Genomic DNA, 10,940 nt, shown 5'->3' with positions numbered 1-10,940 from the left:
TGTATGTGTGTGCGTGTATGTGTGTGCGTGCCTGTATGTGTTTGCGTGCCTGTGCGAGTGTGTGAGTGTGTGTGAGTGTGTGTGAGTGTGTGTGAGTGTGTGTGAGTGTGTGTGAGTGTGTGTGAGTGTGAGAGTGTCTGTGTGTGTGTGTGTGTGAGTGTGTGTGTGTGTGAGTGTGTGTGTGAGTGTGTGTGTGAGTGTGTGAGTGTGTGAGTGTGTGAGTGTGTGAGTGTGTGTGAGTGTGTGTGTGAGTGTGTGTGTGTGTGTGTGTGTGAGTGTGAGTGTGAGTGTGAGTGTGAGTGTGAGTGTGAGTGTGAGTGTGAGTGTGAGTGTGAGTGTGAGTGTGAGTGTGAGTGTGAGTGTGAGTGTGAGTGTGCCTGTATGTGTGTGCATGCCTGTATGTGCGTGCATGTGTGTGTGAGAGTGTGTGTGTGAGTGTGTGTGAGTGTGTGTGAGTGTGTGTGAGTGTGTGTGAGTGTGTGTGTGTGTGTGTGTGTGTGCGCTGAATTCACTTCTGCTAAAGTCAGTGGTCACTGCAAGGGAAGGCTAATCAATCACAGATCATAGTGTCCAAGTTTACATTTAAATGAAAATTTTCCTGAAATTTACCTGGCTTGAGGAATATGAAGGAGGAATATGAAAATGTATCGTCTTAATCAACGCACAACGTTTTTCGTTATGACTGTCTTCTCCCTAAAATGAATTAATATCTTCCATCTATAGTCTGAACTGGCACAATGTATTCTCGTTAATAGCTAATTGGTCACATGGAGTCAATTCTGCAAATGGCGAGAGGTCATTTGAATAATTTTGGATAAGCGCTAAAACATCTCTCAACAACATAGACCCAAACTAACCCATTAACGTTAAAGCACAATTTTCCAGACAATCAAACTCATTGTGACCACATTTCATAATATTCGGGAAAACACCTCTCTGTGTTCGCAAAATGACAAACAAAACCTCCACTCAGTTCAATCCTATGTTTTGCTAGTTTTTGTTTCCTGGTGCAGTTATGCTGGGACGTGTATAAACATAAATTTTAAATGGTCTGGAATCTAGAAACCACTCTCGTGGGACTGATGATGGGACTCCCAGGAATTGCATTTCATGCCAAACAACTTTGATAAACCATTTCCTATCATCATAATCATATCATCATTATCAACATCACCATCATCAACAGCAGAACTCTTGTTTAACACTGATTTAAAATCCTTCTCTGGACCACAAAAAAAAGGCTTACAGGTGCCGAATGGCACTCCCTCAAATACCGACTATGACACGGTCGCTCGACTACACAGGAAGCAGCAGCGCTCGGACTCTCAATGTGACTGAATTCAGCTGTAGGCCCAATACTGCAGGATCAAACCACAGAGACAGAGGAATAATATGTGATATGTAATGTGTAATATGTGTGTAAGAGGTAGACTGCTGGTGTAACAGGTGAGAAATTTGCCTGAGTCCGAGGTGGGATTTGAACCCCGGCCTCTCACTTGTCCAAATTATTTGTTGAACGAACGCGTTACCAGTCAGCTAAAGACGAACTCGCCTCTAGCCAAGCGCAACAACGTTCTTTTTGAATTTGAGGGTTACGTCATCGGGGAGTGTTGTCGAGGTAACCTGCTACCAGCCTTCGCTTTCACTGCACCATCCGGTTGAAATGGGACAATCGCTTTTGGAGAATCATCTTGCAGATGAAATGTTTGGATTTCTATAATTTCTGTGCAAATGGCGATGTGTGGCTGGCTGTGGGAGGAGCCTGCGTGCTGCACGCCGTGAGAGACGTGCGAAACGACGGACTGAGGGGAAGAGCAGGTCAGTGTGAGGAAGAGGAAGTGAGCGTGAGGAAGAGCAGGTCAGTGTGAGGAAGAGCAGGTCAGTGTGAGGAAGAGCAGGTCAGTGTGAGGAAGAGGAAGTGAGCGTGAGGAAGAGCAGGTCAGTGTGAGGAAGAGGAAGTGAGCGTGAGGAAGAGCAGGTCAGTGTGAGGAAGAGGAAAGCGGTGACTGCTGTGAACTGATTGACCACTTCAAATAAAACTCATTTTAAAACACACACACATTTAGGAGTACGCACATAAAACAAACAAACAAAAAAAGAAATAAAAAAAGAAATAAATAGTCCCAGGAAATGAACATGATGTGGGAAGGGCGTGGTGGGGAATGCAAGCTCCGCTCGGTCTGTTTGGTGTTTTGCCGTAGGCTCAGCTCTCCATGTTTAGCAGGGAAACAGTATGAGGTATGATTCCAACTTTCACCCAAGTCCCACTGGAGTGGTGTGACGCGCCAGTAACCAGGTTTTCTTCAGGAAAGGAAAGCGGTTATTCAGATCCAGGCTCAGGATGGAAAAGGTTGTAAAAAATACTTCTTAAAAAAAGCTGAGGGTGAGTATTCACCTATGTACAGTGTCAAGAATGTCGGGCTGCTACTCGACTGCTGGGTGGAGAATATCCATCAGTCTCTCTCTCCTTCTCTCAGTCTCTCAGTCCATCTCCCCATCTCCCCATCTCCCCATCTCTCCATCTCTCCATCTCTCCATCTCCCCGGCGATCATCTCGGTCTCAGGAGGATCCACAGGCGGCCGATCCACCTCCATACCCGGAGGCCGATCCGGACGAGGAAGGCCGGTCGGTTCTGGCGCCGCCCCACATCCAGCTGCCGGGCTCGGCCGTTCCGGTCCCCCTGCAGAAACGGAGAAAAGAGTCACTGCCAGAGTCACGCCTCGATCCGCAGGGCTGGGCTCCAGGCCCCCGTCACAGACCAAAGGAGAAAAGAGTCACTGCTTCATTTTGCTGGATCAACCTTTCATGTCAACTCTACTTTATCAGCACAACAAAGAGAGGGGCAGCCTGTAGCCTAGTGGCTAAGGTGCATGACTGGGACAGCCTGTAGCCTAGTGGCTATGGTACATGACTGGGGCAGCCTGTAGCCTAGTGGCTAAGGTACATGACTGGGACAGCCTGTAGCCTAGTGGCTAAGGTACATGACTGGGACAGCCTGTAGCCTAGTGGCTAAGGTACATGACTGGGGCAGCCTGTAGCCTAGTGGCTAAGGTACATGACTGGGACAGCCTGTAGCCTAGTGGCTAAGGTACATGACTGGGACAGCCTGTAGCCTAGTGGCTAAGGTACATGACTGGGGCAGCCTGTAGCCTAGTGGCTAAGGTACATGACTGGGGCAGCCTGTAGCCTAGTGGCTAAGGTACATGACTGGGGCAGCCTGTAGCCTACTGGCTAAGGTACATGACTGGGGAAGCCTGTGGCCTAGTGGCTAAGGTACATGACTGGGGCAGCCTGTAGCCTAGTGGCTAAGGTACATGACTGGGGCAGCCTGTGGCCTAGTGGCTAAGGTACATGACTGGGGCAGCCTGTAGCCTAGTGGCTAAGGTACATGACTGGGGCAGCCTGTAGCCTAGTGGCTAAGGTACATGACTGGGGCAGCCTGTGGCCTAGTGGCTAAGGTACATGACTGGGGCAGCCTGTAGCCTACTGGCTAAGGTACATGACTGGGGCAGCCTGTGGCCTAGTGGCTAAGGTACATGACTGGGGCAGCCTGTGGTCTAGTGGCTAAGGTACATGACTGGGGCAGCCTGTGGTCTAGTGGCTAAGGTACATGACTGGGACCTGGAAGGTCGGTGGTTCAAGGCCTCCCCTTGGGGGCCCTTAACCCCACATTGCTCCCCAGGCACTCCACTGGCTGCCCACTGCTCCTAAGTATCTAGGATGGGTCGTATGCAGAGGACACATTACCCCACGGGGTTTAATAAAGTACATCTTCATTGTCTGTGTTTCCAGACAACTGGAAGGTCAAAGGGCGTATCCGGCTCTGTACATGGGACCCTGTCTGTGCTGTGATACTGTAGTCCAGGAAACCAGTTTTGCATGTAACCCTGTTTCAGTGAAAAGAGGTGTCTGCAAAGTCATGGTCTTGTGTTTTTGTTTTGCTTTTGGTGTTCTACAGCTGTACATCACTGCCTGGTTGACTGCAGCTGCCAGTAAGTGACTGTGGCATTATGGGTAGGGGCAGAGGCAACAGAAGCTACTTAACCTGCAGGAAATAATCATGTGTGAAACCTCTCCAAGATTTCCAAATTCAAGTTTTTTTTTTTTTAGTTTTGAACATCCAAGGGGAGGCTAAGCTGGTCAATGAAACACTAAAACAATGCAGTAGGAAACTCCAACAGCCTTTTAATCCTGCTGCCAGCTGGAGCATGCAGTCGTACGTCTTGTACAAAGCCGCCAATATTTAAATAAAACAAGGCTGCATTTTCAGCTTTTCAGTCCAGTACATATGTCACAGCCGATCTGTAGTCTCTTTGCACAGCCCTATGAAGCCCTATGAAGCCAGGGCTCTGTACCATGCAGAGAAACGGGCGTGGCTGCGGGTCGTCTCACAGCTGGCTCTGAGCTCGCAGTAATACACAGGCTGTAGTGCAGGCCCAGGTTTCACACAAACACAGGAAGCGGAGAGGATCTGGCCCTCGCTCACCTTTGCCCGTGTCTGTGGACGGGAGGGGAGCCCCCTGAGGCGTTTTCACTGGAATGTTTTGTTCTAAATTCTAAGTCGGTGTTCTAGAACTCCGGCAGTGACTGTGACATCAGCAGTGGATTTCTGTGATCTCACACCTTAAAGGGTTAAAAGCTGCAGTTTGCTATATCACCGGTCCGTCTGTCCGTCTGTCTGCGTGCTTGGACGTGTGTGTGTGTGTGTGTGTGGACAGTGGAACAGCATGCACTTTTGGAAGCGGTGAAACGGTGAGGTCTGGAGAAGGGGGGGGGGGGGAGGTTGCGCTGAGCGGAGGAATGAGCAACTTTCCGCAGACCCAGGAGCTGGACGTGCCGGTTTTCACCAGTTATCCATCGGAGCCCCCGGCCACGAGTTGGGCTTGCACAGGGTCAAAGGAGGTCAGTGGGGGACGGCCAACTGGTGAAAATCACCTCTGCAGAGGAGGGGGGGGTGGGGGCCAAACAGGTGCGGGCGTTTGGCTGGTCGGAGGGGAGCGGGAGGTTCTCCTCAGGGGCACTCAGCCTGAACCCTGTGACGGTGTGTGAGTGTGTGTGTGTGTGTGTGTGTGTGTGTGTGTGTGTGTGTGTGTGTGTGTGTGTGTGTGAGTGTGTGAGAGAGAGTGTGTGTGTGAGAGAGTGAGAGAGTGTGAGTGTGTGTGAGTGAGTGAGTGAGTGAGTGAGTGTGAGTGTGAGTGTGAGTGTGAGTGTGAGTGTGAGTGTGAGTGTGAGTGTGAGTGTGAGTGTGAGTGTGAGTGTGAGTGTGAGTGTGAGTGTGAGTGTGAGTGTGAGTGTGAGTGTGAGTGTCCCTATCCCTATGCAGCCCTGGCTTGGCCGTGTGGTGGTGTGTGTGGTTGTCACAGCTCTGGGCCCCAGAGAGATGCAGGTGTTCCCGTTATCTCCGCTGCCATCTCAGCCTGTGCAGCTGTTCCCACGGAGACCGGGGGCCCGTGAGCGGGGCTCACCACACCGCACCACACGCGGGAAACTATGCGCTGCCGATCAACAAACCCCTCCTCTCTCCCTCCTCTCCTCTCTCCCTCCTCTCCTCTCCTCTCCTCTCTCTCTCCCCTCCTCTCTCCCTCCTCTCTCCCCTCCTCCCTCCCTCCTCTCTCCCCTCCTCCTCCCTCCCCTCCTCCCTCCCTCCCCTCCTCCCTCCCTCCTCTCTCTCTCCCCTCCCCTGCACCCTGCATTAGGCCGTGTCCACTGTGTCCCCTCTCTCCAGCTCCCCTAAACACGCTCCCCTAAACACGCTCCCCTTAACACGCTCCCCTTAACACGCTCCCCTTAACACGCTCCCCTTAACACACTCCCCTAAACACGCTCCCCTAAACACGCCCCCCTTAACACACTCCCCTAACCGACCCAGACTTGTTGTTAAACTATGAAAATGACTGATTTCACCAGCAGACATGTGTTCACCCTCCAACCAGGGTCACGTTTATATTCTTTTGGAAAATGAAAATAAATCCAGTGTTTGTAAAAGTTGGTGCATGCGAGCAGGTCCCCACATTCGGCCATGAATGATATGCTGACAGGACTGAGGAATCCGTCTCTTTAATTAAATGCAGTTTGTTTAACTGTGTAACATTAACATTAACATCAGACTGCCCAGAGCTAGGCTGGGAGGTTTTGTAATTTCACACAAATGCCTGAGAAAAAAACACTGTTTTGCCTGTACTGTCAGGCAAGTCTTGTTAAAAACTCCAGATAACACACGCGAACACAGACTTCTGTAATTCTGTTAAAGGGCTCACAGTTAAACAGTTAAACCGTCCTTTTGACCAAAATGTTCAGATGGGTTTCTAACTAGTTACTAGTTAATACTCTCACTCTCTGATACAGTATGCTGCATTGTAAAAGGAGAAGTGAGATTAGTAATACCACCACACAGGAAAAACAAGAAACCACAATTTACAGGACTAGAAATGTGCAAAAAGCGAAGGTCTGGGAGGAGGGGGGGGCAGAGTGGTGGTCTGGGGGGGGCGGGGGCAGAATGGTGGTCTGGGGGGGGCGGGGGCGGGGGGGGGGCATGCTTGCATCTTTGGGACTGTCTCTGCTTGTACGATTGGGGCAGGTTTTGAAAGAGGAGATGTGGCCTTCCCCGGGTGTGCAGACGCCTGTCCAGCGTAAACGTGCCCAGCAGCCCCTCTGACCCGGTCGCTTCCGGCTCATTCTGTGCTGCAGGGAGCCAACAGCGCCGGACAGCAGCGCGCGGGAGGCTCTGCCTGCACAAACGGACCAAACACGGCCGCTCACACTCACTGCAGCAGACCCCACATCTGCTTTCCATCTGCAGCGCTCGCTCGGCGATGAGGTACTAACATTTCACACCCCGCTATCTGCCCTGTGCCCCCCTCTCCCCCCCGACCGTTGACCCTGGGAGAGGCTTGGCTTGGCAGGCTAACTGGTTCAGTCGGGCTAGGCTACGCTAGGCTAAGTTTGGCAGGCTAACTGGTTCAGTCGGGCTAGGCTACGCTAGGCTAAGTTTGGCAGGCTAACTGGTTCAGTCGGGCTAGGCTACGCTAGGCTAAGTTTGGCAGGCTAACTGGTTCAGTCGGGCTAGGCTACGCTAGGCTAGGTTTGGCAGGCTAACTGGTTCAGTCGGGCTAGGCTACGCTAGGCTAGGTTTGGCAGGCTAACTGGTTCAGTCGGGCTAGGCTACGCTCGGCTCGGCTGACAAACACACAGACCAGCGGCTTTTGACCAAACCTCTAATTGGGGGTAATGTAGGCCTCGCTGGGTGGAGGAGGAAGGGAGAGAGAGGGGGAAGGAAGGAGGCAGAGGAGGAGTGTTGCATTTACCCACGCTCCTGCTCCAATCATTGCACAGACCAGACTGGGGCCACGGCTGAGTGCTCTTTATCTCTTTCTCTTTCTCCCTCTCACACACGCCGACATGCGCACACACACACACACACACACACACACACACATGGCAATCTCTCATGCACACGCGCACACACAGCCCCCCCCCCTCCTTACACACACACTTGTTATTGTCCCCTCAGCCCCTCCCACACTGAGACTGGGGGAGAGACAGGAAGTCCGTGTGTGTGAGCGATTGTTTACTGCGCAGCGGCCTGACACAGCAGCGTGTGTGTGAGCGATTGTTTAGTTTCAGCGTGACACAGCAGAGATCTTGAGTGTCTCTGTGAGAGAGACATTGAGTGTCTCTGTGAGAGAGAGACATTGAGTGTCTCTGTGAGAGAGAGACATTGAGTGTCTCTGTGAGAGAGAGACATTGAGTGTCTCTGTGAGAGAGAGACATTGAGTGTCTCTGTGAGAGAGAGACATTGAGTGTCTCTGTGAGAGAGAGACATTGAGTGTCTCTGTGAGAGAGAGACGATGAGTGTCTCTGTGAGAGAGAGACGATGAGTTACTCTGAGATTTCTGCGAATACTACAGAGGGCCTCTGGGGCAGAGCCTCTATCTGCAGTCTGTCACTGCAGGAATTCTGTGGGTCAGAGTGAAGGGGTTTTATCATAATGCCTTATGCTGACATAGTATTACTCACGCAATGCATTATGGTTCTAGGGGAGCGGTCTGTAGAGCACTTAACACTCGCTGGCCTGACACCGGTGTTGACATGGTGGATGCATGGTGGTGATCTCTTTCTCTGAAATTAGGATCAGGAATTGCAGCATTTTCTGAATGCGCACAGAATTTTTAAAAGAGCCAGCCTTTTGGCACCATTGGCTCCATTGGCTCGAAATCAAAAACGTCCAGGTTAGAAAAACTGAAGGAAGGATTACATGTACACCACGTTCAGGACGAATGGCCAACCCTACGTTTCCATATTGACTCTTCAACTTCAGCCTTAAGACACATGGACAAAACAGAACTCGAGAAATTACTCCCCTTAACATTCCGTGAGAAGGGTATAAAAACAAGAATCGCTGAAATGACAGCAAAGCGCAGGTACGAAAAGGAACTCAATCACACTGCCTGACACACTGACGCTCACACACTGCCTGACACGCTGATGCTCACACACTGCCTGACACGCTGATGCTCACACACTGCCTGACACACTGACGCTCACACACTGCCTGACACACTGACGCTCACACACTGCCTGACGCACTGACGCTCACACACTGCCTGACGCTCACACACTGCCTGACGCTCACACACTGCCTGACGCTCACACACTGCCTGACGCGCTGACGCTCACACACTGCCTGACGCTCACACACTGCCTGACGCAGGGTTGTGTGATTAAGGCCTGCAGCCCCTGGAGATGCAGCCTGACCACAGACTGACTGAACGGCGCTGTGCAGTCGCACACCACAGACTGTCGTGCGTTCAGTCTGACCTGGAGCCTGGCTCTCCCCCGGCCTCTGGATCTATAATTACCCCGCGCTGCGAGCCCATTAGCATGTCTGGCACAGCGGACATTATCGTGAAGAAAAAAGAGAAAAGAAAGAAACGGATTTAAACGTCTGCCGTTTTGACCGCGCGGCTGCCGTCCTGCTTCTCCAGTTGGGCAATGGCTTTGTGCTTCGTGCGTTTTAATGGAAAGGTGCGCTACGGCCTCTTCGGAGGAGACGACTGGGAGGGCGTGACCGGGTGGATCGCTAATAGAGCCGCTGGCTTCATGGTCTGAACCACAGCCCAGTATAGCCACGGAGGAGAAAGTATGAAATTATGCAGCTGTATAACTCTAGATTGCGGGGGTGAAAAAGAGACACGCAGCTAAGGGGCTCACGCCCTGCGGCCATTTCAGGGCCAGCGTCTCCGCAATACGGCGTACGGTACATACTGTCAGGTATCAAATGGGGAAAAAATAATAATAACATACAATAAATGGCTAATGAGGCATCTACTGTAGTCGAAGTCATAGAGGTGTCAATCTTGAAAAGGATTTTTTTTTCATAAGTAGGCCAGGAAACTGCAGCCGTTGGTAGTGATACTCACTTTTAAAGTGTTTCAGCTGCAGTGGTCACAGTGTGAACTAGAAGGCTGACACACCAGCTGTTCTGCTCGCTCACGCCCTGGCAGAGAGGTGTGACAGACACTGGTTCTGGGCGCGGTGCCTCCTCACGTCCCGTGAGAGCTGGGCACCTCCAGAAAACCTCAACCAGACACAGAGCGGGGGGGGGTGGAGCACCAGGGCCCTGAAGAGCACAGAGCGTCTCGCCCAGGTGACAGGCACTGGGGCCCGTTTTCACACCATGCCACACTCGCACCTCGCACAACCCAAGTTCTGTGCGACAATCGCACAGTATACACTTGCAGTAATAATGACTTTAATGTCTAATATTGGATAATACAACCGGTTCCTCAATATGAATGTCAAAAATAACACACTACTACAATATTCGCCCCCACTTACAGAGCCTGCTGTGGTTCATGGTGCTACCATGACAGACAGCAGTAGTTTTTAAGTTCAATTCGGAGCACAGTTTGGAAAAACAGTTGCAGGAATGTAGCTACAATTAATCACCCGGCGTCTGTCAGAACAAGTATCTGTTCCTCTCTCGTCCAATGGGATACCTCTGACTCAGACGACAAATTGCACGTATGTTTGAAAAACAAACAGACAAGGAAAGTGTTACTGGAGCACCGACAACCCAGGAGCTTAACTGAGATCATTAATGTTTGTCCTTTTGTCTGTCATTTTCTATTGACTGTAGCACAACTCCACCCAACTCAAAATGAACAGCCAGTAACAAACCTGCTCTCCTATGCCCTGAGAGTGGGTTACTAAACCAAACCATCAAACCCAAAGGATAATTCTGTTCCGGATAGGCCTACTTGTGAAAAGGGGTGCTACTTTGAAGTGCTTGACTGGCTCTGTTTGGGGGGCAGTCTAGCTACCTGTGGGACTGTGGGAACTGGCTCACACGATCAGCACGAGAGTGATGATGAGCGAGATCACGTCACAGGGAAGTGTTCGTTCCAGGGCACACTCGGAGGGCGAGTGACATTTCGCCGATCAAACCGTTTTCATAAGGCAACCACTATCACAAGATCAACGTCCTCTCAGTTATCCTGCACAACGCCATGTCAGTGTAGTTGTAGAACACTGACTTTTCCAGAAAAGCCAAAGTGTACCTTCATAATGGCTTCAGCTTCATTTCTTGGAGACAAAACTCTTAATGTTACCAATTTGGAGCTGGGAATCTTGGGTGGGTCTTTAGAGTCTTTGCTCGTGGCAAAACAAAGTGTGGGGGTGTTGTGAAAAGATGTTTACAGGACAACTCAACGCCTCTTTCCACATTGTCCACCAACACTGAAGTCTAATTGTATCTAGTCTGGAATCCGGTGTTTCTGCAGCTAGGCTGGGTCAGTTTTAATGAAGCTCTCATGCACATCACGCACTAATAAATACTTTGTGGTTCCTTTTTTTTTTTGTGCTGTTACAAATCTGAGGGATCTGAATGGTTCTTTCGAACAAAACAATCTGTTAAAAGGAGATTTGTCCACAGAGAAAG

The 10,940-nt window shown here is 50.8% G+C and overlaps 1 protein-coding gene across 4 annotated transcripts in view; it reads right to left on the bottom strand.

Moving 5' to 3' along the window:
* Positions 1-451: 451 nt before the first annotated feature.
* Positions 452-10,940, bottom strand: part of bcl2l11 (BCL2 like 11) — a 19,196-nt gene continuing 8,707 nt past the window's right edge. For 3 of the 4 annotated variants that reach the window (XM_061227875.1, XM_061227878.1, XM_061227877.1), the window contains exon 4: positions 452-2,681. In XM_061227875.1, coding sequence (XP_061083859.1) covers positions 2,550-2,681 — 132 coding nt within the window. In that variant the 3' untranslated portion in view covers positions 452-2,549. The remainder of the gene's footprint in view (positions 2,682-10,940) is intronic. The other variant, XR_009706365.1, reaches the window with a different exon arrangement.

Source organism: Conger conger, chromosome 18 (assembly GCF_963514075.1).
Source record: "Conger conger chromosome 18, fConCon1.1, whole genome shotgun sequence".
NCBI classification, from domain to species: domain Eukaryota; kingdom Metazoa; phylum Chordata; class Actinopteri; order Anguilliformes; family Congridae; genus Conger; species Conger conger.
Note: the sequence above shows the minus strand (reverse complement) of the source record. Positions and strands in the feature narration are given on the sequence as shown.